Genomic DNA, 25,243 nt, shown 5'->3' on the forward strand with positions numbered 1-25,243 from the left:
GTTGTTATCATTTAATTATTTGCTCTTTTAATTAGTGCACTTATTATATTTTAAAAGTTTAAGACCCTATTTGCTTTTTTTATTTTTTTAAAAAATAAAAATATGAAATATGATGCAGAAAATATGTTTGGTTACCTTACTTCTAAATTTTTTAAACAACTTTTGTTATTGCTGAAAAATGGAAGTGAAAAATTTTTGCGTTCACTTTTTTTTTAAAAAACTGGGTTTTTAGCCCTCTTCTCGTAGCATCTCTTCCTTCGCTCTACCTTGCTCTTGGCCCTGTGGCCCACCCAACTGCACCGACCTCTCAAGCCTCACCGGTCGCCTCTCCTCCTGACACCAAGCTCTCCTTACTCTTCCTCACTCTTGGCCATGCTGCTAGCCCCATCCCCCTCCCTCTCTCTCATCCCCAGACTTAACCCTGTAAACCTTATTTTGCCGAGCCCATTAATCAACAAATATTTCATAAAATGTTTTTTTTTTATGATCATAGTGCCATGCTCCAACTCCAAAACATGACACATCTATGCTACAGGAGGGCACTGTCGACAACAACACGAAGCCAACGATAGCAATCTGTATAAAAAGTCAAACCACAAAAAGTATAAAAGGTTTCCAATTGTGAGGATCCGTGCGGGCGTGTGTTTAGTCCCACATCGGTTATTCGCTGGGTAGATCTTGGGTACTTATACAAGATCAAGGAACCCAAATAATAACTTCCGGCTAGCCATTTTGTGTGAGGTCCTGGGTTGTTATAAATGGTATCAGAGCGGACCCGGCCCATAATCTATGTGGACTAGAGGACACTGCAGCACGGATCCATTGGGGCTGATCACGAGCGATCGTGGTGTTTGTGATTAGATTTGAATGGATTTGAACCCTTAGCCTGACGAGGACGTCAGAACTTGAACGGAGAGAGTATGTGAGGACCCGTGCGGGCGTGTGTTTAGTCCCGCATCGGTTATTCGCTGGGTAGATCTTGGGTACTTATACAGGATCAAGGAACCCAAATAATAACTTACGGCTAGCCATTTTGGGTGAGGTCCTGGGTTGTTACACCAATATCTTCTAACAATTAAATAAGGAATCAAGTTGCTAGTATAGAGCTTCTAAATCCTCAAAATACAAATGTTCAAAATCCTAGAATTTCAAAATCCATAGATCATCAACTACAAGTCCGTAATATTATAATTAATTAACAAACTATAAGTGCAAAAGCTTCTAAGCTTGCTAGTATGAACTTCGAAGCCTAAATCACTTTCTGCTCCTAGTTTCCTTTCTCATTTGAAAAGATATAGAGAAGAGTGAGCTACATAGTTTTGTAAGCAAATCTCACACTATCTTATTGAATTAAGCATAGATTTTACAAAACTCAATAAATCATTTAAAGAATAATCTTTATTAAAAATAGAATATCTCATAGCAACAATATAATATCCAAGTCAGAAAATTAGTTATATTTTCTTAGAAGCATAAACCATGTAAAGTTGATAAATATGGTTACAAGTTCAAAACAAGTCATAAAAGTTTTGTCATCTAGCCAGGTCATAGTATAAAACATTGCTTTCATATATAATGCTAAGGTCATTTTTTATCACAAATCAAAATTTTGAATTCATGTTCCAATACCCTTGGGGGAGCCATATAACAACTTTATACCCATTGCCGAGGCAGTATGGAACTAGCTCCAGCCGAGGCAGTATGGAACTAGCTCCAAGTGTTGACCCACCACCACTTATAAGAGCTATATATAGCTATCTGAGAGCCTTTAAAATAGTTACATTTTTTAAAATATATATTTTTTAAATCATATTATTTTAAAAAATATATTTTTTTAAAATATATATAGACCAATAGGTTGAAGAAACTAAAAGATATTATAGACCTCATAATTCATAAATAAATCATTAACAATAAAATAATCATGGAACCGTTCTTTTTATGACAAAACATAATTTCATAATATCATATGCTTAATGCTTCATTGAGAAAAAATATAGAATCATCAATATCAAACATCATCCATGGCTTTTACAAAGTTTTAATCATTGAAAAAGACTTGTTCAAAAACTGGTAAGGAGCATGAGTGTTCCTTATCTTCTTTCACCTTGAAACCTTAAAATTCAACCAAGCAAATCAATCAAACCTATTCAAAGCCCAGTTAATCTATATTCAACTATTTTAAACTTAAATACATGATAAGAAACTCGAGAGAACCGAAAATATGTCAAAATTGGGCAAAACAACAGAACTTGGGATACCACAGGGGGGGAGAGGAGAAGGAGCAGAGAGAAAATGAGAGGGAGGCATAAAGTGGAGAGTCTAGTTCGGGCCTCTCTTAGGGAAGAGGAGAAGGAAGAAGAAGATTTAGTGGTGACTAATGGTGGCACTGGTAGTTTGCAACCAAACAACCATGATCAAAGAGGTGGCGACGGTGGCAGGTGATGCCGGAACCCAATGAAATTATGGAAAATAGGGCTTAGGCAAATAGAGGATTGAAGGGGATTTCTAGTGTTAGTTTGAGCCTCGATTCACTCACCAACAATGGGACTATATGCTTGGTCACAGAGGTCATGAGGTGGAGATCGACTAGCAAGGAAAAGGGAGCAGAAGTCATGGAGCGATTGTGGAATAGAGGAGTCTATAGGCCATCATTTTCGATGAAATCCAAGCCAGTGGCGCACTACAAAATCAGGAGGGGGAAGAGAGAGAGTTGGAGGGAGAAAAAGCTGCTCCATTACCTCATCTCCCGTGAGAATCGGCTGCGGCAGCAGTGAGCACAGAAACAGAGCACGACAGAGAGAATCCAAAGAAAAAGAGGGGAGAAGAAGAACAACAAGATAGGCTGGGGCGCGGCCTCATAGGAAACAATGGTTGGGGTCAGATAGCGGACGAGGTCCCCCACTCACCTCGTCGGAGTTTGAGAAGGAGAGGGAGTCTATTTCCATCTTGAACATAGACTTTACCCCAACTATTATTGGTAGGCTTTTAAAATATAACTTTTTTTGATACATACAATATAGCCATTTAATATATTTTTTAATAAATTAATATATAGATTTTAGAATATAATGTTTCCAACAATAGAATTTAAGTAGAAAAGAATTGCATCTATGCTAATCCTTTTTACTCAGCAACGATATCTTCTGAATTTGTTAGAATACATCTACTACTATTTTTTCTAAACATACTACTAGAAAAGTATACATGGGCTAAAATGAGAAATATAGTTATGATAATAATACATGGTAAAGTTTAACAGCTGCAAAGTACTCATCATGAATCTAGCTTCTTCCGCATGGCAAAGTTATACTTTATTTTGCCTTCACTAGTCTGAACTTCCTTCTTAGGAGAACAATGTTCCCATTTAATATAACCATCCTATGTCTTAATGTAAAATTCATGTCATTTGATAGTTTACAAAAATAGTCTCTTCCATTCCTATCATCCTCAAACACAAGAAGATATTAGATAAATAGAGAGTTGGAAACCCTTAAGCATTCCTGTGGGCCCTAACGTGTATCGGATTTGGGTCGGTTAGGTCGGGTCATAGGGTAGAAAACCCAAAATTGTCCTAAAAATCAAATGGGTCAGGTCGGGTCAGAATTTAGTAAACCCAGATCTAACTCAAAAAATAGAATGGGTCCAATTTTAGAATTCGACCCATCCCCATGGATTATTTAAATCGGTCGAATCGGGTCTAACCAGGCCGTGTTGGGTTGGGTTGCGGGTCAACCCTACCCATTTGCAGCCTTAGTTACCATATTGTTAATGTGTAGCTGACCATTACTATATAGTTAAGACATATCACGCCAAATTAGGTAACAAACTCATATTCAACCCCATATAAAAGGGGTAGCTCGGAGATCCTCAAGTAAGCTCATTTTAGAGATTTCTGTACAAATTTTTTTTCTTCCATACTATTGCTCTAAGTATTCTGTCTTAACTATTATAGGGTCCCCTATCAGAAACTTTCTAACAAGTAGACTCTTGCAGATTGGTCTTGGCGGCGACCAATTTTTACTCACCTTGATCCCCCCGACCCTACTTCTCTTTGATTCCCACCGACCTTAGAGCACACTGTGCGGCTACCGACTCAAAAAGGAGAAGGAAGACTTCATGGATGTGAGAGATGACTTGATAAGGAAGAGAACAAATGAAGAAGTTTGATGAGGAAGAAATAAGATGCTACACACTTTTTTTTTTGATTTTTTTTAGACGAATAACGACTCCATTAGTAGACGAATTTTTTGACCTTCAAGCTTTTTTTTTTTTAATACCATTGCTAGGGGAAATGTGGCAAAAAAAAATAAGCCCACTCTATTTTTTTTTTCTATGGTGCGCGCCACATATGATTTTTCTTCCCATTTGACTCCGTTTATTTTGTATAGAATATTCCAACTTATTTTAGTAAAAGAAAAAGTCATTTATATCTCATATATTCTATGGACTAGTTTTGTTTGTAGAAAGAATTTTACTTTTGGAATATATTTTGTGGATAGCCGATGGCTGGATATAATATATATAGAAAACTAATTTTGGCATATCTGATTGATCACGAAGAAGTGGTATTAGAAACACATTTTATAAAATAAATTATATTTGGTTGAGTATCTATTTTTTTAAATAAATATGTAGAAGATTTTTTATATTTTTAATAAATTGTCTGCATGGAAAAGAAGATACAAGTTACTAAAATTAAAGGCAGAAAAAAAATTATCTTAAGAATCCTATGAGAAACGGGTTTCATACGAGATCTATTTTTATTTAAAATTTTTATTCAAATATAAGCCTTTTTTTCGTTGGCCATATTTTCTCTCGTTCTCTTTATGCAAACGAAACGAGTACTATGTACCACCGACGTGGTAGCACGATGGGAACGGTGCTTTGATTCCACCGGAGTGGCTAAGGTGGAGTCGCTATCTGGTCTGTCGGATGCTTAGGTGGTGCTGGTGTGACATATTTACACGTGGGTTTCCTACGGATCGGAAAGGGTATGAGTAAAATTTGTCTACTTGCATCGAACATTCTCTAGTGGGGAGGCCTAAACCTTAAAAAAAAAAGAAAAAGAGTAGTATATATACTTTGACCTTCATGATCTGTAAAACATTGGAAACCTAATGCGATTTCAATCGCACACTAAGACCCAAACCCAGATCCCGACCCCGGAGCATTCGCTTCGCAGCGAGGAAAGACGGGTGGCGGGTTTCTTTTTTTCACGTCTATGGGTGGGCCCCACAGCTCACATGGTCGTTGGCTCGTGACCCCACACGACAGCCCGTTCCACCTCACTCGCACCCTGTCATCTGTCCCTTTCTGTCGTGTCGCTCCCAATCCTTTCCCACGGCGCTAAAACCCGCAGCGAAATCTGGTTTATTTGGTGGCAAAACGGGAAATTCGACTCTGATTTACGGATTGTGAATCGGTTCAATCGGGTCCGTAATGGTCCGGGGAAAATAAAGTAAGACGCGGTTCCAAAGATTAAAAATATCACCCTTTCACCGTAATCGCGATTTCCATCCGAATCTCCACACCTTACCATCCATCCGATCGAAAAATCCAAATTTTATATTATGCGAAACCGTAAAACAGCTGTTACAACGCGTGACATGTACCGCAAGCAGACTGGCCCCTTAAAAATATTTTTTTAAAAAATTAATTTTCCATGATTCCACCACCCACGGCTTTCTTCCTCCCCTTTCCTCCTCGAGAAGGAGCCCTAAATATCGGAGCCGTTCCCTCGAACCCCACTTCGATTAACATCCGCCCGGCCCTCCGTAATCTCGGCGAGAGGGATTAGGGTTAGGGATTCGCGGTCTCGGAGCCTTATCCTCCTCCCTCTCCTCCTTCGCGGAGTTGGCGCCCTCTTGGTGTCGACGTTGATCGGCGAGAGGCGAAGGATTTCTGCTCTTCTTCTTCTTCTACTTCTTCCCTGGTGGGATGATGGTTTGAGGATTCGGAATTGGGGGAAGTTTCTGCGGCGCGGGGATCTGATTTTTGGGAGGGATGGCGAGCGATCTGCCAATGAGCGCGGAGCTGGAGCAGATTTCTGGCGAGATCACCGACATCTTCCGAGCCCTTCAGTAAGATCGTTCTTCAATCCTTAATTCCGTTTTATGAAAATATCATTATCATCGGGTTTTAGATACGTGGGGTGATTTCTGACGATTTGTGGAGTCTTAGATGCGTGCTTATCTATGTTCCTAGCGGAAAATGCGAGTATTTTTGTTTTCTAATTTAATGATAATTATTGGTTGAATGATATATAACAGGAGGAAAAAGAGATTTTCTTAATATTTCTTGAAAATTTATGGGTTAGGCAAACCGATAGGCTGGCGATTCAATATTCTTTCTTAATAAAAGTATTTATGATGGTGTTAAACAAGTTTCCCTTGTTGAAATTATGCTTCCTTGCTGATATTATGTTTAAAAAGTTTTTAATTGAATGTGTAATGAGCTTAGAGAGAGAGAGAGAGTTTGTTTTATATAGAATGATTTCACAAAAAAAAAAACTGTTAGCTGCAAGAAAAAATTTTGTTCGAAGGAGTTTGTCTTGATTGTGAAAAATGGGTCCATAGTTATTGGATATATGTGATAAGACAAAGGGAGCAAAGGGGAAGCAAGAAGAAAATTATGAATGAGTTGATGTGATTCATAAAGAGAATGACAAAGTTCATGGGTAAATCAAATGAAAATGAAACTTAAAGCAACACCATGCCCAATAGACAACAAAATGACTAGGCTGAGAATGTCATGCAACAAAAGACTCATGATGGAGTGCAGAGCTGTAATGGGTAATGATGAAAAATTCTCGCTTTAAACAAATGAAAAACAAGCTAGAAATTTAACCTGTGGTGATTTAACCCACAAAAGAAAAAGATTGTTTTTTATGATTTTAACAATTTGAGATCAATAAATGCCTGGAAATGTATACAAGCCAATAGAAATGTTGTGAGGTAAAGTTTGAATTACTTTAGAGTGGTGAAGAATAAGGATAGAGGGTACCATTGAGAAACAATGTGTTTGTTGAAAGGAGGTTATTAGTTTTAAAAAGTTGTCAAAGGATGATAAATCTTGGAGCACAAAATTTACGAGATCAAAACATGGAGGTGATAGAAGATAGGAGCAGCCAATTAGCTAGTCGAAGTAATGGCATTTCCTGGAGATGTATAGTATGACAAGCTGTAGAACTAGATGGGAGACAAGTCTTTATATGAAAGCTAAGGGAACAAACGTGGTTATCTTAGAGAATAATATTTTTTTCATAGTTCCTAAATGCTAATAAAATGCTTGATAAATTTAGGAAAAGCATCATGATCACAAATTACAACCATTACTTGAGACTTTTGCTATTACTTGTGAAGATTGAAGTCAAACATATCAATTGAATTCTGAATCTATATGAGTCTAGTCGAATAGCATTTAGGTAGCAAGGATAAAAAAGATAATTTTGCACACCAACGATGGTTGACCATTGCATGCTGATTTGTTATGGCTTTAAGATGTATATGTTGTGTGTAAAATAGTTTGTAGGAGGAAGAACATTCTCATGACATGGCTTTTAAAATATATATGTTGTGTGTAAAATAGTTTGTATCAAGAGAGTTTATAAAAGGAATGTGACAAAATGACACATCAAATAAGCATATTGAGAAAAGGGGGCATATTGATATTGTGAAAATATGCAATGGAGGAGTATGACAATTGTAGGAAATACTTATAGAGCAAAAACAGGAATATCTAGAAATGATTGGGATGCAATTACCTTTTATCATAATCATGAATGAAGACTAGAGTTTCAGAATTGGTGGGCTTAGTGAGCATGTCAAATATGAGAAGATCTTTTGCCCGATGGACAAGAAGCTGATATGCATTAACAACGATCTCATGTCACTGTAGACTATGTTGCAAGTGATTATAGTGGCTTTAGGCATGGAAAAGCTCCCTGAGATTCTACAGATCAGGAATCTTAAAGAAGCAAAAGAACTGATGCGTGAAAAGCCTGGAATTGATGCTTTATCATGTGAAGAGTCAATGGTTGAGGATCTATCATGCAACAATACCATCATCAAAGATTTGTTAATTGAGAATCAGTTAGTGTCAATGCATTTGGATTTCTTAGAGTCTAAAGATCAAAATAATGAAGATCCATGCAAGGAGCATATATGGCAAGATCAATTCACTAATATAAGGCCAATGATCAAGATCAAGCCATATGAAGATTGTTTTCTTACTACTTTGCTGGATTCCTCGAAGATCGTCATCAAACAGATGAACCATGCCTTATTGGAGGATCAAGCTTATCTTAAAAGATCTTTGGGTGAGATCCACGAAGTGGAAGAGAATGATGTAGGACTGATTGGTATCACATTCAAAAACCAGTTTAAAGTTCTTTGATTTTAGGCTTTAGCTTGAAATCATTAGGTTGTTTTAAAGTTCAATAACAGCCAATCAATGTGGTATCATAAAATCTTTATGTTTTGAAGAGGCCCCAAAGCAGTCAATGTAGTATGTTAAGGGGATTTTTACTTTTCATGTCATTGTAGTGTGCATAGTGATCTACAATACCTGTAGTATATTAGGAGTCAGTAACTACTTTGTTTTGAAAATTTTTTGAGGGAATTGTTTCTTTCTTTATAAAGAGTCCAAAAAGGAGTAAAATTCATTAACTTGTGGGTCAAGTTTAAGAGTCTCTATAAAGCGGATCGAGCAAAAGACTTGTATGCTGGTTTTTTATTGTGAATGGAATGGAAGATCTAAGGCCAGGTTTGGCCCTTGTTTCCTCCCTCTCTCTTCCCCTCTTTTCCTGCTCTCCTTTTTTTGCGTTACATATTCCTCTCTTCTCTCTCTCAATCTTCTTCTTCTTCTTTCTTCTTCTTTATTTCATAAATCTACCGTTTATCCCTGCTTCTTTTGGGTTTTGAGTAGATCTTATTGCTGTCTACCAATTTTTGTATGCATTAACTTGGTCGTGGTTTATATTTGATTTTCTAAGAGAGCTCTAGATTGTGATTTGGTTCATCTTCCCACATAGGATATCCTAGATAGACATTCTTTTAAACATCCATTACCCTAAATTTCAAGTTTTGTTATTGACTATCCTTATCTCAGAACATGGGCATTGGGCTGTAAAGTCCTTTATAACCCTAATCCTTTGCCTCAAGGTCCACTATTGCATGTAGGCAGCACTAACCCCTTGCTGTCCTATATTAGATTGGCTTCCACTGAGGCTCAACATTAACTTCTCATCTTTTTAGTCCTTTTATGTATAAAGTATCTCTCACAAAACATGTGACGACATTTTTTTCCCCTCGGTGTCACTATTGATGACAATTTTTTCCGAAAACCATATTGAGATGAAGGTGAGAGACAAGTTTGAAGACGAAGCAACTCCAGAAACCATATAAGTTTTTCAAGTTTGCTTGGTTTTAGGTTAGGGGTGACTAACTATCTACAAACTTTTTTGGTCTCTTTGCCATTAGTAAACAATTTTAAGACTTGGTGCATTGTAAGTTTCCTTCATTTTGGATAAACATTGCTTATTGGGAACATTAGCTACAGTGTAACTGCACCCAGAAGAAAAAAGAGGTAAATTTATAATAACAAATCAAGGTATATTGGTTGAAGTATGACTTTGGTGCTGTCTATTGATGCAATCAAATCGGTATTTTCCATGCTTGTTTTGAATATATAACCAATTATTGCCAAATGAGCTTGAGAGGTTATTCTGATCAAGTCATAGATTCTAGCTCCATTAGCAAGTTAGCTTCTTTCTTCTGCTTTGGAAGGAGATTGGGTCTTTGTGTGTGAGTCATAGATTGATATTTGAGAGGAATTTTCAGTACCGTATGATACTTTTTGTAGTTTTTTCAGACTTGTTCTTTGTGTACTTCTGTTGATCTGAACTATACCAGCAAGTTACTTAGCTAACAAAGTGTTACCTGACATATTATGACTGCATCAAGTTCCAAAGAAAATAGGCCGATTCTCTACATCTCAATAGTGGCAGCAAGTCGATCCATGAAAAGGAATTCTGAGACCAAGTCTTACTGGATTGAAGAGATATTTAAGTCATGCCGGGCTGATAATGAGCAAACCCAAAAAACGAAATGGCGAAAGAACTTGATAATGAGTGTCTCCAAAATGGTGGAGTTTGGTGTAGGATTGACTTAAGGGCTATTTGATCAAGAGGCTAGACAAAAGTTCGCCGAACCGGTACCGGGATCCATACTGATCAGCGGGCAGGTCGGTATAGCACCGAACTACGATATCAGTTCAATACTACATCGACACACGATATGCTTGGGTGTTCCGGTTACGAACTGGCATGTTTCAATTTTTTTTTAAGTTTTTCAAGTTTGATTAATTGGTAATCAATTTTTTTCAACTTTGTTAATAATTTTAAGTATAATTTGATGTTTTTTGATGTTTTTATGATCCCGGTATAACCTAAATGATGCATCTTGTTGTTTTAAAGTGATACAAAATATAAAATAATTAGTGAGATGTTGCATGCTATAAGAAGCAATATAAAATATCCTAAAGTCAACTAGTGAGGTGAAAATTATAAAATAATACAATCAATTATATATATTTAAAGTACAATATACATACCAATATCTAAAATCTCATCGAGTGGCGATGCCTCTCGTAGATATTCGAATCATTAGTATAGTCAGGAGGCACATCAGCCCACCCTTCTAATCAAGAGGCGTTAGTCTTGTATATTCATCCCATAAGTAACACATTTTGGTTATAAGCACTTTTGGATCTCTCGTTGAAGCTTTGATTCTGAGAGGTGTTCAGCTGATAATACGACTGTGGAGGGGGCTATCCGAATATGCTGGCAGCAAAATTCGATCCGTAAGATGCTCCAGGCTGCGTAGGGTAGTAGTCATCGAAAGATGGTGCCTTAGAAACACTATATCTATATCCATATTTGTATGGATCATAGGCTACCTCTAGCTGCGGATAATAGGATCCAGTATATGATTTGGAATTTGATATATCTATGGACCCTACTCCATGCGCAAGGTCATCTGTAGCTGCATCGTGTCTTCCTAAATAACCTCGAGTAGCCCGTCTTCTATATGCAATTGTATTATCGCGAGCTCTACCGGATCATGCACCGTGGTCCCTATCCCTTGTAGCATGCATAAACTGGAACTCACTGGTAAATCGAAGGCCACTCAATAAATGGTGGTCTCATGTCCTTTACTTTCTTCTTGGTCAGCAGATTAATGACCACCAGAACTATCATTGCTGCTGCTTCTGGTCTTTAAATGTAAGTGAACTGGCTCCTCCACACTCTTCATAGAGGCTGCAGTTGTTTTTTCTTTTTTGGCGCGTTGCGCAGTTGCCTGCTTACTCTTCGTGCTTCTTATTATTTGGTTATGTTGGGAGGATGGATGTCGCCCTTGTGACCAAGTCAACCGGATAACGTGGTGGCCTCGTCTAAGTATCTCTCGATCATATCTTTGAGAGGATATCTCGGACAAGAGTCATGTGATGACCGACTCCTTAGGGACCCCTATGGCTATGGATGACTAGTTGGAAGGATGCATGGAATGTTGTGATCTGCTCATTACCATGTATTGATTCTTGTGTCACTGGCTACGAAACTAGTTGGTCGTAGAGGTGATCCTCGCTCACATGCTTCAACTCTTGCTACTGGTCCACAAGCCATCCAATTATAGGATCATCCTCATCGTTAACGAAAATATTATGGATCGGATTTGTGCACTTTAACTCCATTTCTTCGTGAATGCACTTCAGCCTTAACCTCAAATTGTAGTGAACATATACAAGGTCGTTGAGGCACTTCTGTGTCAGACGGTTCCTTTGCTTGCTGTGGATGAGGGCGAGGATGGACCAATTGCGCTCACAACCACTTGAGGAGACCGTCCGGAAGAGGATCCGGATAGTTAACCGCTTAAGATTTCTTGCGGAGAAACTAAAATTATCCACAATTCAGCTGCAAAAACATTGAAAAAAATTACTTATAAGATAGTATCATATTAGTAATCATCTAACACCAGGTAATAGTATTATTGTGTAGTATTTCTGGATTCATACTTTTCTTACTTATGACAGCTGTTAAGACTCCAAAGCTATCAGCGCCTTCTCTAAATATTTTGGCCTGTGAAAAAGAACCGTGTTGTAATATGTTAATAATTGAAGATACTAGTTAATTTATACATATAATTTAAGTTAACTTACTTCTTTTAGACATAGGGTCGTGATTTTTGGATCAGACTCTATCTTGTAAATCACATTACGCAGAGCGGCCAAAAGTTCATCCATATCGATTTTAGGTACGGTGTACTGAAACCTCGGATTCAGGTAGTATGCTGCAGATAGAGTTCGTAATTGTTTTAGTAAAATTATACAAGCATAGGAGCAGTCTAATTTTCAATATTCTTGCTTGCTATATGCAAGTCCCTATCTATCTGATAGTCTCACCGTCGCTGAATGATGTCGATGTACTCTTGGGCATACGTCGGATCTGCCTCATTGATCTGAATCTTTGCTCTCTCCATCATATGATACAAGAAGCTCATCTGGGGTTATCTTTCACTGTCCATAGCCCAAACACTTCGTACAATTGTTGGATTGCCTTTACTATTTTTTTGGCCCGCTGCCAGAATGTCTGCCTCGCCATTACAAATCTACTTTCTTGCTATTCGGGTTTGACAAACATCTGACATAAAGCTGGTTTTCTCTCGAGAAGGTTATCAAGTGCAATGTAGTTGGTAGCAAACCGTGTCACTCCTGGTCTCAAGTTTTTTCTCCCTGCATATCTTTTTATCAGTGATAGGACCATGCATGATTATAAATATTTCTGGTGATGGTTCGGGCTGTCTCTACTGTCTGTTGCACTCTATGAATCTTCGCAATGTCTATCAACATGAGGTCAATACAATGTGTAGCACATGGGTCCAGAAAATATGTGGACGTCGCTCCATCAAGATCTCTCTGGTAGCCTTATATTGTGGCCCATTATCAGTGATGACCCGCACGATATTTTTCTTACTTGATCAATCATCTCCATCAATTTGAGGATTTACTTGGCATCGTGCACATGATTGGAAGCATCAATCGACTTATGGAAAAAAGTCTTCGTATCACAGTATGTCAAGTTGATAATGCTCCGCTTGTTAGGATTGGTCCATCACACATCATCGTCAGTCCATATATTGGCCACTTGCTCTTGTATGAGGCAATTCACTTTTCTAGCTTTTTATTATTGTTAAGAACAAGGTCTGCTGAACCGACCTGTACCGGTCGGTTCAGCCCGTACCGGACCGGTACCGAGCCGCACCGGTCCGTTACAGGGATATAAAACGGTTCCGACCCAATATGGATCGGAACCGTTTGGTTTGAGCCTCGTACCGGTGCGAACCGGCTCGGTTCGCACCGGTACATGTGTGAACCGGTGCGAACCGCTCGGTTCGCACCGGTATGAGCTCGAACCGGTGCGAACCGAGCCGGTTCGCTTCTGAAAAATAGTGCCAGCGCTGTGGCACTTTGAAAATGCCACAATGCTGGCCAGAGGCTGGCACTTTCAAAAGTGCCACACTGGGGCATTTTTCAAAGTGCCACTCAACCCGATTTTAGATATTCGAGAGTGCTTTAAATGTATGTAATTGATTGTATCTTAATTTGAAAATATTTTATGTTTTTCATCTCATTATTTGAATCATTTGGAAGTAATAAGATGCATCATCTACTTTTAACCTTAAACCTAAACATAAAAACATCAAAAAAATATCCAAAAGTGAAAGAACTCCAAAAAAAAAAACGACTATGGGGTCGAAACCAGGCCGAATGTGCCCCATCGGTACGGTATCGGTTCGGCTCGGTTCGACACCGGTACTGTACCGTTACCGGAGCCGACTGGTACGTCGGTACCATCGGTACCGCGAACCTTGATTAAGAAGCTTACCGTAGATGTCCTTCGATCCTGGAGGATCTACACTGGGATCGACAATCTGTATGGAGGAAATGACAAATCTATAGTACGTATTGTCTGTCACATTTGTTGGAATATGGCTGAAGTGGAGCTACGATTAATACCTCGGTACATATCTTTCTTCTTATTCTTCTTTAGCATTATGTCAATCCTCTGCTACTTCGAATTCTTACTGGAAAAGGTATGTAGATATAAATTATGGATGGTGGCTCCTAGTGGAATTTCTCTAGAGGACTTCTTTCTGCTACCTAAAGCCTCTATAATAGATGTAATACGGCTACCGCCTTTGCTGATGGCCTTCTTAATTAAGGTCCTTCTGAACTCTAGATCTGTTTTGTTGCTCGCAGAACCGGAGCCCGACTCGTAGTATGAGGGCCCAAATCGAGCCCTATGCTTGATCACCTCATCCTGCTGCCACTGATCATCCAGGTTTGACTGAATGACGGCCTAGATCTATGCCTCCTTGTCATCTGAAGCGGACGCTTTCTCTGACTCTCTAGAGTGATAGGAAGGTGGTTCTGCAGCTTGGCAGTCCACCTCCACTTTCTTCTTGCAATCCTTTTTTTTGCTTTTTTGAAATTAGTGAAGTATTTTTTTCATCAACTGTTGTGGTCATTTTCGGCACAGATATGGCTAGATAACCACTAACTTTGTACTACTTCAATTTGGTTACCCCTCCTCCTTTAAACTTTGTGTGCACCAGTTGCACTTCCAATAGTGCTGATCCAAAAGCATTTTTTTATGATTCCAACCAATATCGCGCTTTCGTTCCTTTTTTCTTGATAGTTCTATTCCTGCAGATTTATCAAGTATATCAGTTTATCAATTATTTAAAAATAGCAAAAGTTTGTTATAATTAAGATAATATTTTTTACTTCAAAAAATACATCTGATTTATCTAATACATAGCACTAATTTTCATATTTATTTATTTGTTTATATATTTTTAATATTTTTAAATTAAAAACATTTTTAAATACCATAAATTTAGAAAATTATGTTTTCTACTTCAAAAAATACTTATGAAATATGTATTACGTACTACTAATTTTTCATAATTTTTGGTATTAATTATATATTTTTAATTATTTTTTAAATTAAAAATATTTTTAAAAATATTTTAAAAAATTAATTTGAGCTCAAATTCATGTAGAACCCTATCATGGATGTTACATATATTTTTCTAAGCCCATGGACATGCATCAAAAGCTATTTATTTTTTTAAAAAAATTTAGGCCTAGGCCACTGTGCATGATGGCATCAAAATTTGACTAAATGGACACCAAATTTAGTTGGAGAGTAGCTTACATGTCCGTAAATGCGCTTATGATTTTACAAATTTTTCTAAATTTTATTTTATTTTTTTTATTTTTTAATCCAAAAATATATTTTTAATTTTTAAAAATTATATATAATCTAAAATTTAAAAATTTTTATGTGATTGTGTAGATCATCCATAGATTTACAGCATATCATAAAATCAAGCCAAAATCAAAAATTTTGGCATGATCTCTCCTTATTTTACAAATTTTAAGATATTTTTTGGCGTAAAAAAAATAGGGGAGGGGGGCCAGTTCGGAAGTGGTCCGACTCGGTGCGAATCAGATGGTTCACGCTCGTTTCGCATGGAACTGGCCGGTTTGGACCGAGTCCGTGCGGCCGTTCGGGACAGTTTCGGTTTTGAAAAAAATAGGTGAACCGATCTGGTCCCCCACTAGGTGGGCTCGGTACGGACCGAATGGGGCAGTTCGGCCTGGTTCGGCAAACTTTGGGCGGAACTGGTTTGGAGCCAGTTTTGAAAAAAGTAGGTGAACCTACCCGGTCTCCCACCAAGTTGTTTTGGTATGGGCCGAATCGGGCGGTTCAGCTTAGTTTGGCAAACCTTGGGCCAGACCGTCATCATCCAACTTGTACTAGTCGGATTGATATTTCATGACATGACGGAACACAAGAATATGATCATGTCTTTGTTACTTAGGTGAAGTTTAGGGGCCAAATTCCAGCGATTTAGATACAAAAAAAACTTTATTAGAATTTCAGGTTTATTTATGGATGAAATATTCTGATATTTATGTATTTTTTTCTTAGGAATGTTGAGTTATAATTTTAAATTATAATAAAATTATTTAATTAGATGTTGTGTGCAGATTGTGCAGATTAAGTCTTTTAAGGTTTTGATTTCCAGCAATCTCTCTTATGTGCAGAGAAGGTTGTAGGCAGAATTTTGGTGACTTCTAAATTATTGAATATTGTGGTAGATACTATGGTTCTCTCATTTATTCCCTTTGTTCATCCTGATTTTATCAATTTTTTGTCTCCTCCTACATGTTCTCTGCTATATTTTGTAGTATCGTAAGACTATGAACTTGCATATAGTAGTGTTTGATGTGAATCTTGTGAACGTATAAACTGGTTATAAAATCCTTTGATGCTACGGGGAAAGGATTCTTGTATCAAATGTCTAAACTGTCACCTTTAGGTATGTGCAGCCTCCATAAATGCTCATAAGGTGGATGTACAAGTTTGAGCAATTTTGGCATCACAACTCCTTCATGTATTCCATGTATCTTGAACACAATGAAATAGTGACTTGATCATCAAAATTTTGCACCTTTTGTACTCCATTTGATCTTGAGTATGCTTGTTTATGCATATACATATACATATAAATATACATCAGCGGGATAACCTCTAAAAGTTTATTGTTGTCAAAGGTGAGATAAAAGACAAAATTAGCAATTGTGTTTCTTTTCTTCCCCTACAAAATATCTATCATAATAGTAGTGAACTTGATTGTCTATTTGTGGCATTTGGGAGAAACAAAGTGATGTTTATCTTGTTTGCTGTGCTAAATAAATGTTGACATGAGGCTTTGATCTCTCTCTCTTTTGCCCTCCCCTTCCCTTCTTTTGGGAAGGGGGGAGGGTGGAGGGTGAGGGAGCTTGTGCAGGACACCAAATTTCTTTGTGGAGCACATATAGTCATTTGTAACGGTAAAAAAAATGGTATTTGGGCAAATGAACTTAATGTTATGACATGGAGCACTTATTTATGTATTTTTAATTTGTCTTACAAAGCATATTTGTCGTAAGTGGAGTCATGCATTCATAAATTTCTCATGCTCTCTATGTGTTGCTTATTCACATGTACAATAACTATGAGCTGGTTTTGTGATTCCAGTTGTATATTGGTTTTAACAATGTAGCTATATTATGTTCTGTTTTGCGCATTTAAGAATAAATAAATCATAGGTCCATGTGACTTGTTTTTGATTCTTCTTTATGTCACAAAACTTGCTTTCCAAGAGTTCTTTGTGTGTTTAAGGAAAATGATGTTCCATCATGATTATTGTATGCCTTCTTCAAAACTCGAAGTATTAAATGCAAAACTGCACATGGGAAGCTCCTAGTAAAGTTTTCAATTTTATTGAGGCTTGCCTTTTCCTTGATTCTCTGCAGAAATGGATTCCAGAAACTGGATAAGATTAAGGATGCTAATAGACAGTCTAAGCAATTGGAGGAGCTGACAGGAAAAATGAGGGAATGTAAACGGTATGTCGAATCAAACTTTTGTTCAGTTTGTTCTATGTAAAAGAATTTATTTAAGCTATTCTAATTTTCAGTGAGCAACAAGTACATATATGTAGCTTGCACTTCATATACATCATATCAACTCATCAGTTGTTTTATAAGTGACCAAATATAATTTTTTTGTAATAAATGATGCCTTTGAAACATGTGTTTTTAACTATTTTGCTTCTTGTTTTTTACAGGTTGATTAAAGAGTTTGATCGTGCAATTAAAGATGAAGAAAATCGAAATCCTCCTGAAGTCAATAAGCAGCTTAATGAAAAGAAGCAATCCATGGTTGGTGATTTCTGTTCATGTTTTTGCATCTTTGTTCTCATCTTTCTGCGTAATGTGATTAATTTACATTGTCATTGCAGATCAAAGAGTTGAACTCGTATGTTGCCTTGAGAAAAACGTAAGTTTGAAATGATTATTAACTGTTGAAGAGACATATTTCTCTCATTAATATAATTTTGATATAGAAGTGCATCTTCAGGGTTAATAATAAAACCTTTAGTGCAACTTATGGTTTTCTACAAGAATGTTAGCCATTTTGTGCTTGCTCTATTTGAGATCAGTGTTGTTAGTTATCTATCATTATGAACATATATAACTATTGAGCTATGGGCCCAACCCTATGAATGTAACTACAATCTGCCTGTCTACTGCATGCTTATCCTAAGAAAAAATTTTGAGATTTTCTATTGATATGCGTATGTGTCAATAGTGTTGGTGTTAATCTTTAAAAAAAAATCTGTTCTTTTAGTCAAGATAGATACTGGCGTACTGCCTTATCAAGAAGATATGCATTGTTTGATTCTTTAATGTGGAGGGGCATCCATGCTTGGCATTCTATCATAATACAAGATGCCCCTATTGATTTTAGGTGATTCACTCTAAGCCAGTCCCTGTAATTTTGTGTTTATTTTTCTCGAGTATATTATATGAGTGACATAAACAGAAGAAGGCTTGACTTAGCATTTGGTAAACAATCTTCTCCAGTGATTGTTTAAGTGAAAGTCTCATAAAACTTTTTCCGTGGTCGCAGAGAAGGGTACCTAAGAAAATTTTAAGTCGATAAACCATGGTCTGCTGAACTGCCTGGTTCACCCGTATGGAACCGGCATGGTTCAGTGCTTTTTTTTTCTTCAAAAAATAGCTTGAACCACTCTAAACCGCCCCTGAATCGAACCAGTGCGAAACCAACACGGTTCGGTGCTTTTTTCCGAAATATAGCTTGAACTGCTACGAACCGATTTTGCCCCCTCCCCCCCGCCCTCTCTCAATATCTCGAAAGGCTTGAAATTGGTCTATTGAACTAGGATGAATCTCTCTGGTACCGGTTCAGCTAAACTTGTGACAAGCAAACTCCTGTATAAATCTTTATGACATACAACAAAGAAAGCAAATTTTATGTGATCCATTAACTTGTTCTTTTATTTACTGAAGATTCTTAAAATGATTGAAATAACCTTAATAACGTATTTACTTGATAGGTTATATAGGGCCAACTTAAATCCAAATTTAACTACAAAACTTAGATCTTGCTTTGGCAAGATGACTGTTGTAGTCCGGAAAAATGTATTTTTTTCAAAAGCAAATGGTTGCTGAATTAATTGTTCAATCAAGTTGTTGGCCCCTCTGAAGCCACATCATTCTTTCCTTATCTCTTGGTTAGAGAATAAAAGAAAACTCTTTCTCAATAATTGGTGTATGGAACCTTCCTTTTTCCTTTATATTGTAGAAGTTGCCTATGTCGAGATAGTTTGCATCACTATTGTGCATCTTTAATACCCCGAAAACATAATGCAATTATAATATTAAAATAGTCAACTGTAATTTGGTAAAACATGTTCGACTTACTGCATTGATCCAATGTCAAATTCAGTAACACAATGAATTAACATTTTATCAGTATTTCATCAAAAGATTGCTGGTGATTTCTAATGAGATTGATATTCTATCCAAAAAACCTCATGAAAGAATATGAAATGACACCTATATGATTTGTGGATTGTATATGAAGTCCTATAGTTTGTACACCGTTATTTTGTGTACATGTAGCATTGTACTGGCATATACAGAATAGAAACTTCATTCTCTTTCATGGATAAGTTGAATATATATAAAAAAGACATATCGCATGAGGCTCCCACTACTATGAGGTCTAGGGTGGGCCAAATCTACACAGCCTTACCCCCATACGGGGAGGCTATTTCCATGTTTCAAGCCCATGGTACCCAAGTCATAATGGAGCAACCTTACCATTGTGCGAAGGTCCGCCCTCATAGACAAACTGAATATATGGTTTTTCAAAAAACTGTTCTAGGATCTTTTAAGTTTTAATTTTTTTTTTTCAAAAAAAAAGTACGGACAAACTGCAGTAGGTAATAAATTTTGGAATTTATGTTGCACACTTGTTTTTTTGAGCATATTTTACATTGTGAGCTGGTAAAAGCAGAGCAGATTTGCAATGTTGTTTGCTGCAATAAGGGAATGTTGGGAATATTATTTGGTAATTCTACCTCTAGAATACCTGTTAACTTCTAAACGTGTACTGAGCTAACCTATAACTTAGATAATTTTGGGAGGTGCTAAATGTTCCTTATCGTCAATGAGATTAAATTGAATTTATAGATTCATCTAGTTCTGTCTATGATATGGTTGCATACATTTTTTTTGAGAACAGTTTGCATACATTTTTATGCATAATTATTCTATATTTAGTTAAGCTTTGGTTGCCTTGTTGTAGATATTAGTCCCCAAAGTTTATTATATCTCTGGAAGTTAACTCATAACTGTGATCTGTTTCATCTATTTCTTTTCTCCTTTTGTTTGCTTAGCTGTTCCTGATTTCAAAATGGAAATAATGTTGTATCAAACCAAACATTAACATTTCTGCATGTTTGTTTACCTCTGATATTGAAATATTCTGAATAGATATTTCTTACATCCTTTTGTAGTCTTTATCTCCAATAATCAAAGTGTAGCTACTGACCCAGATTTCTAGCCTTTCATTATGCACTCATCTGGAACATTTGCATTTGTCTGCCATTATTGGTTCTTCTATCTTATATCCAGGATATGAGTTGCAATGTGATTTCTTCTTGGTCCTTTGTTGAGTAGGAGATATTCCTTGCAATTTGATATTCTGCAGGTACCAAAATAGCCTTGGTAACAAAAGAGTTGAACTCTTTGATATGGGTGCTGGAGGTAGCGATCCCGTAGCTGAGGACAATGTTCAAATGGCATCAGGTTATACTTGATCTTTACCTCATTTAGCATGTTTTAAGGGGTATATCCTCTTCATAACCTACTGTTCATTTATAGTATGATCTATCTATATCTTGCAATTCTTTTAAGTGGTGTTTGGTAAGTTGAAAGTTGGCTCAAATCCAACTGAAGCTCAGTATGTGAGAGGTACTGGAGTTGCATCAATAGGAGTTGGGGGACCTCCTGCGGCTGTTCAATCAGATGCTATGTATAGGTGGAGACAAGGATTTACGTGCCTGCTGTGCCAGTCTGTATTGGCCAGCATGCACCATGCTGAGCCAGTGCTATGATGGCACCTATTAACCTTTTTTAAATGTTTTGTTAAGAAATATTTTTTTGAATTCTTTTGTTTTAAATTTAGGCACATATCATCACTCATGCCAGTGGGTGATTGACACACCCACTGGCACTGACTTTTAAGACCTTGGACAAAGATAATCTGGGAGGAGATAGTCTTAATTATGATTTGAAGGGTCTAAAGTGGAGAGGAGATTAAAGAAGACTTGGATAGAGGTAGTAAGGACTTGCAGGAACTTATTTCAGAAGAGCTGGCCTTGTCATGAGCCATGATTTTTATGCCAGGCCCATTTTTGTATGATAGGCTTGTTCTCTATAATTTTTGTCATTGATAATGGACGACAATTATAATTGACCATTTTTATTCGAAGTTCTCTCCAATAGATAAATCACATATCTTGATCCTTCAGCTTATTGACTTCATGGATGGTTATAGTTAAAGGTGTGGGTTTGCCTAAACTTCTTGAAACGAGCCATGAGGTAGAAGTCAAGGATGAAATGGAAGCCAAGACTGGGCGATAGGAAAAAGACTAACAAAATATAAGTGGAATTTAAAGTATAAAGGGACTAAGGAAAAAGGAAGTGTTCTATAAAGTAGTGAGGATAAAGGAGTCATTGGAAAGTATCTTCTGAAGTTGAGGAACAAAACAAATAGAAATACTGTATACTTCATTTTTGGTCAATATGCACAATATCACCGCATTTTCATTGCATGAAATGGAAGAATGGTGCATATAGGCATAAGGATGGTTGTCAGAAATGACGACTTAAGCAGCCTCATCAGTTGGCAACTCTCTCATCAGTGCTTGTGGTGGCCAGTGGAGAGTGGTTCATATTCAAACTTTGGAGGTGTTACTCTCACCATCTCTCTCTCTCTCTCTCTCAAAAACACGCACAAACACATAAAAAAAAGAAGCAAAAAAAACTCAAGCAACCTCTATCCATGTCTATCTGGTGAGAACTTAAATTGTTTGGCTGGACATCTCTGAAAGGATTGTCTTGTCTTAAATCTCTTACTAGTCTCTAATTGGTTCCTTTTAAGTCACCAATCTAAGGGCCTATTTAGCCATTAAATGGTTTCGGTAATTGCCATAGGCAACCCTATGGTTAAGTGGATATTTGTTTCCATTTTGCTCTGCCCAACATGCATTTCTGACATCTCCATGCATTAATCCTAGTTGATTGCTAACTGCAGCCGAATAGCCGAGATAGGGCCGAAGGATGGCACTAACATTGATGGTAATGTGATGTGCACAAGGGCAACTATTTTTTTTTGTGTTCTCATGTGATAATACCTGAACCTTTTTTTGTCAATAATATAGATTTTCCTCTTTTTAAGAAATTCCAAGGTAGACTAATTAATACCAGGCTCATGCACATGCACGTGCACGAAGATAGACTATATAGCCCTCAGGTCTCGACGTTTGGATATATGGGATTTTGTGCAACTATTACCTGTAGCTGCTTGGCTATGCAACCGTCGTATCTGTACATCCTGGTCCTTAGATCTAGTGCCATGAAAATTACTTAGTTTGCACCATTCTGTTGTTAGCTGAAAGAAAATGAAAAATAAAAATGGGCTCAGAGCTTCCTCTATTATGGAAAGAAAATTGGACCAATTCTCTGTACAGCTTATGATTTATAGTGCAATACTAGCAGGTTCCTTAATCATTTATTGTTGCTGATTTGATTTTAAGCTTCTTGACTTGCTCATGACTGATTTAACTTGAAGTCATTTTCACTGAGCTTGTTAATATTCTGTTGTCCTGCAGCAATGTCTAATCAAGAGCTTGTAGATGCTGGAATGAAGAAGATGGATGAGACTGATCAAGCAATTGAACGTTCAAAAATGGTATAATGTGATATCTTGTGAAAAAACCCTCCTGCCATTCATCTTTCTGATGGTTCTCATGATAAAGTTGACTTGCAGGTTGTTGAGCAAACCATTGAAGTAGGAGCTCAAACTGCTACAAGTCTTAAAGGCCAAGTAAGTAAATGTTAGTATTTCTATTTATCCTTCCAAATTGGAAAGTGGTTGAGGTCAATAGTTGCCCTAGGTTTGCTTGCCTTCTAGCTTAGCATTTTAGAGCAGAGTTTGAGCTCAAATTTTTGACTCTTGGAGTGAGAACAACTGATAAATTGGGCCTAAGAGGCTGAGACAGGCTTGGTTGGTTAGTTTTAGTTTAAGCTCAATTTGCTTTGACATTTTCAGTTATTATATATGTAAAGACTTCAAAAAATTAATATAGTTAAAAAATCATGAATTTAACATCATTTTAACTTATTTCACTAAAAATAAGTGCTTATAAGTGTTATCTGCTTAATTTATGTAAAATTTTATTTTATTATTTGGAAATCGGGGTCATAGAATGTTGGACTTAAGTAGACACCTGTTTTTATGAGCTTAGTCAAGCCAAGCCTGGGTTAGAGAATACCAGAAGAGTGGAGCCTACTGGACCACATGAAATTTAGCCCAGCTGAACTTCGCTGTTCATGACTCATTAACTTCTTATAGTATAAAATGCCAGCTGGAATGTAGAGTAGTCGTGCTAAGGATATCCCTTGTCTCAAGTGTTGCAGTCTCTGTTGTTTTTTCTTTTTCCTAAAGTATTTAATTTGTAATTTTGCAGACTGAACAGATGGGTCGAATTGTTAATGAGTTGGATACAATTCAGTTTTCTATTAAGAAGGCTTCTCAGCTGGTGAAAGAGATTGGTAGGCAGGTTGTCCTCGTGATCTTTATGCTTGATGTTCCTTTATTTCTTTTCATTATAACTGTGACTAGGCCAGTTTTAACCATTGTACTTCATCATTCCAGGTGGCTACTGACAAGTGCATCATGGCTCTTCTATTTTTCATTGTTTGTGGTGTAATTGCAATCATCATTGTGAAGGTAATTTCCCTCTTGTGGTTTCTTTCTCCAAGCCTGAATGTTTGTTTTTTTTTCTCACTTACTAGGAGACTGGAGCTTCCTTCATATGATTCAAAATTTAAATTTTAATTTGAACATAACATCAGTATCTTTTCTTGATCTTCTATTTCATTTATAACGTGACCATCACTAGAATAGAAATGACTTAATTGGCTTCCATTAGATTGTGATCCTTTTATATGCGTTTCAGTTTTCTTATGAATGATATCATCAGATCATTGAGATCTATAGAAGGAACAACTTGCTCTATCTTTCTACATGTCTTCTCTGCTTAATCATGTGGATCTAGCAAAACATCATGTATATAGCATGTCATCATTATGTCATAATTTTCAAGAAGTAGTGCTTGCGGATACTTCAATTTCCAGTTTATTCATCTCGCATATGTTTGTCTGCCTCATGCGTGTACATGCATGCTTGCAAACTGTTCTTTTGAGCCTAACGCTATTTTTCAAAATTTTAGATTGTCAACCCACATAACAAGGACATCAGAGATATACCTGGGTTGGCACCACCAGCTCCACCAACAGCGAGGAGATTGTTGGCAGTCGAAGCTTTCAAAAGTTTCCAGTAGAGTGCACTTCAGAGGTGGCTGGTTTGCTCATGTGCATTTGAACCTTGAAAGAAACATATTTGATGTGCTATTCTGTGTTATTATTCTTTGCCCCTGTATATCATGTCACGCGTTTGTTCATTTTGAGTTCAGTCTTAACGGCTATCAGATTGATCCTTAGGTTGAGATGTTTAGAATGCTATGTACTTTGTTTACAGCATGTGTATTTGTCCCGTTTGTTCTGTAAATAAGCTGAAGACAATCATTACAAGGAGTCTGTTAAGAGATAATGTGTGAAATCTTTTGATATGTTGTACTTATCATGATTATCAGAATCTTTGGTTTCAATTAGTTTCATTCTTTTCTTTTGTTTTCCGGTATATGCATCCCTCTTAATCAGATATGGACGACTTTATAGGTGAACGTACTTATGTTTATGAAAGATTATAAGCCTGCCTTCTAAAATTGGAGATTTCTGTTTTACCTTTGCCTTTTTCCCCTACCAATATATTAGGCTGGGAAGTAAAACTAAATAACCATATTAAGCTTTGATAAGATTAGTTATCATATTACATCATAAAAACTTTTTTGATATTTTTGTTTCGAAATAGTAATACCTAGCATTTTAGGCCTCTTAAACTTTATAA

The 25,243-nt window shown here is 36.9% G+C and overlaps 1 protein-coding gene across 1 annotated transcript; it reads left to right on the plus strand.

Annotated features, from left to right (window-relative positions):
* Nucleotides 1–5,613: 5,613 nt before the first annotated feature.
* Nucleotides 5,614–24,944, plus strand: LOC103720052 (putative plant SNARE 13). The gene is made up of 10 exons (XM_008809577.6): nucleotides 5,614–6,083; nucleotides 17,431–17,523; nucleotides 17,745–17,838; nucleotides 17,919–17,956; nucleotides 20,699–20,796; nucleotides 22,884–22,963; nucleotides 23,042–23,098; nucleotides 23,742–23,834; nucleotides 23,930–24,004; nucleotides 24,507–24,944. Exons 1-10 carry the CDS (start codon nucleotides 6,007–6,009, stop codon nucleotides 24,615–24,617), a joined length of 816 nt encoding a protein of 271 aa, XP_008807799.1. The 5' UTR covers nucleotides 5,614–6,006; the 3' UTR covers nucleotides 24,618–24,944.
* Nucleotides 24,945–25,243: the final 299 nt, after the last annotated feature.

The sequence above is a fragment of the Phoenix dactylifera genome, chromosome 17, assembly GCF_051530095.1.
Source record: "Phoenix dactylifera cultivar Ajwa chromosome 17, Ajwa_hap1_PhDact_Kaust_v1.1, whole genome shotgun sequence".
NCBI classification, from domain to species: domain Eukaryota; kingdom Viridiplantae; phylum Streptophyta; class Magnoliopsida; order Arecales; family Arecaceae; genus Phoenix; species Phoenix dactylifera.

Bases quoted from the DNA above. Each gene is read 5' to 3' on its own strand.
- LOC103720052 (XM_008809577.6), top strand. From the start codon at position 6,007: ATGGCGAGCGATCTGCCAATGAGCGCGGAGCTGGAGCAGATTTCTGGC. The intron at 23,835-23,929 runs GTTGTCCTCGTG...TCATCATTCCAG, and splicing joins TGAAAGAGATTGGTAGGCAG to GTGGCTACTGACAAGTGCAT. The intron at 24,005-24,506 runs GTAATTTCCCTC...TCAAAATTTTAG, and splicing joins TTGCAATCATCATTGTGAAG to ATTGTCAACCCACATAACAA.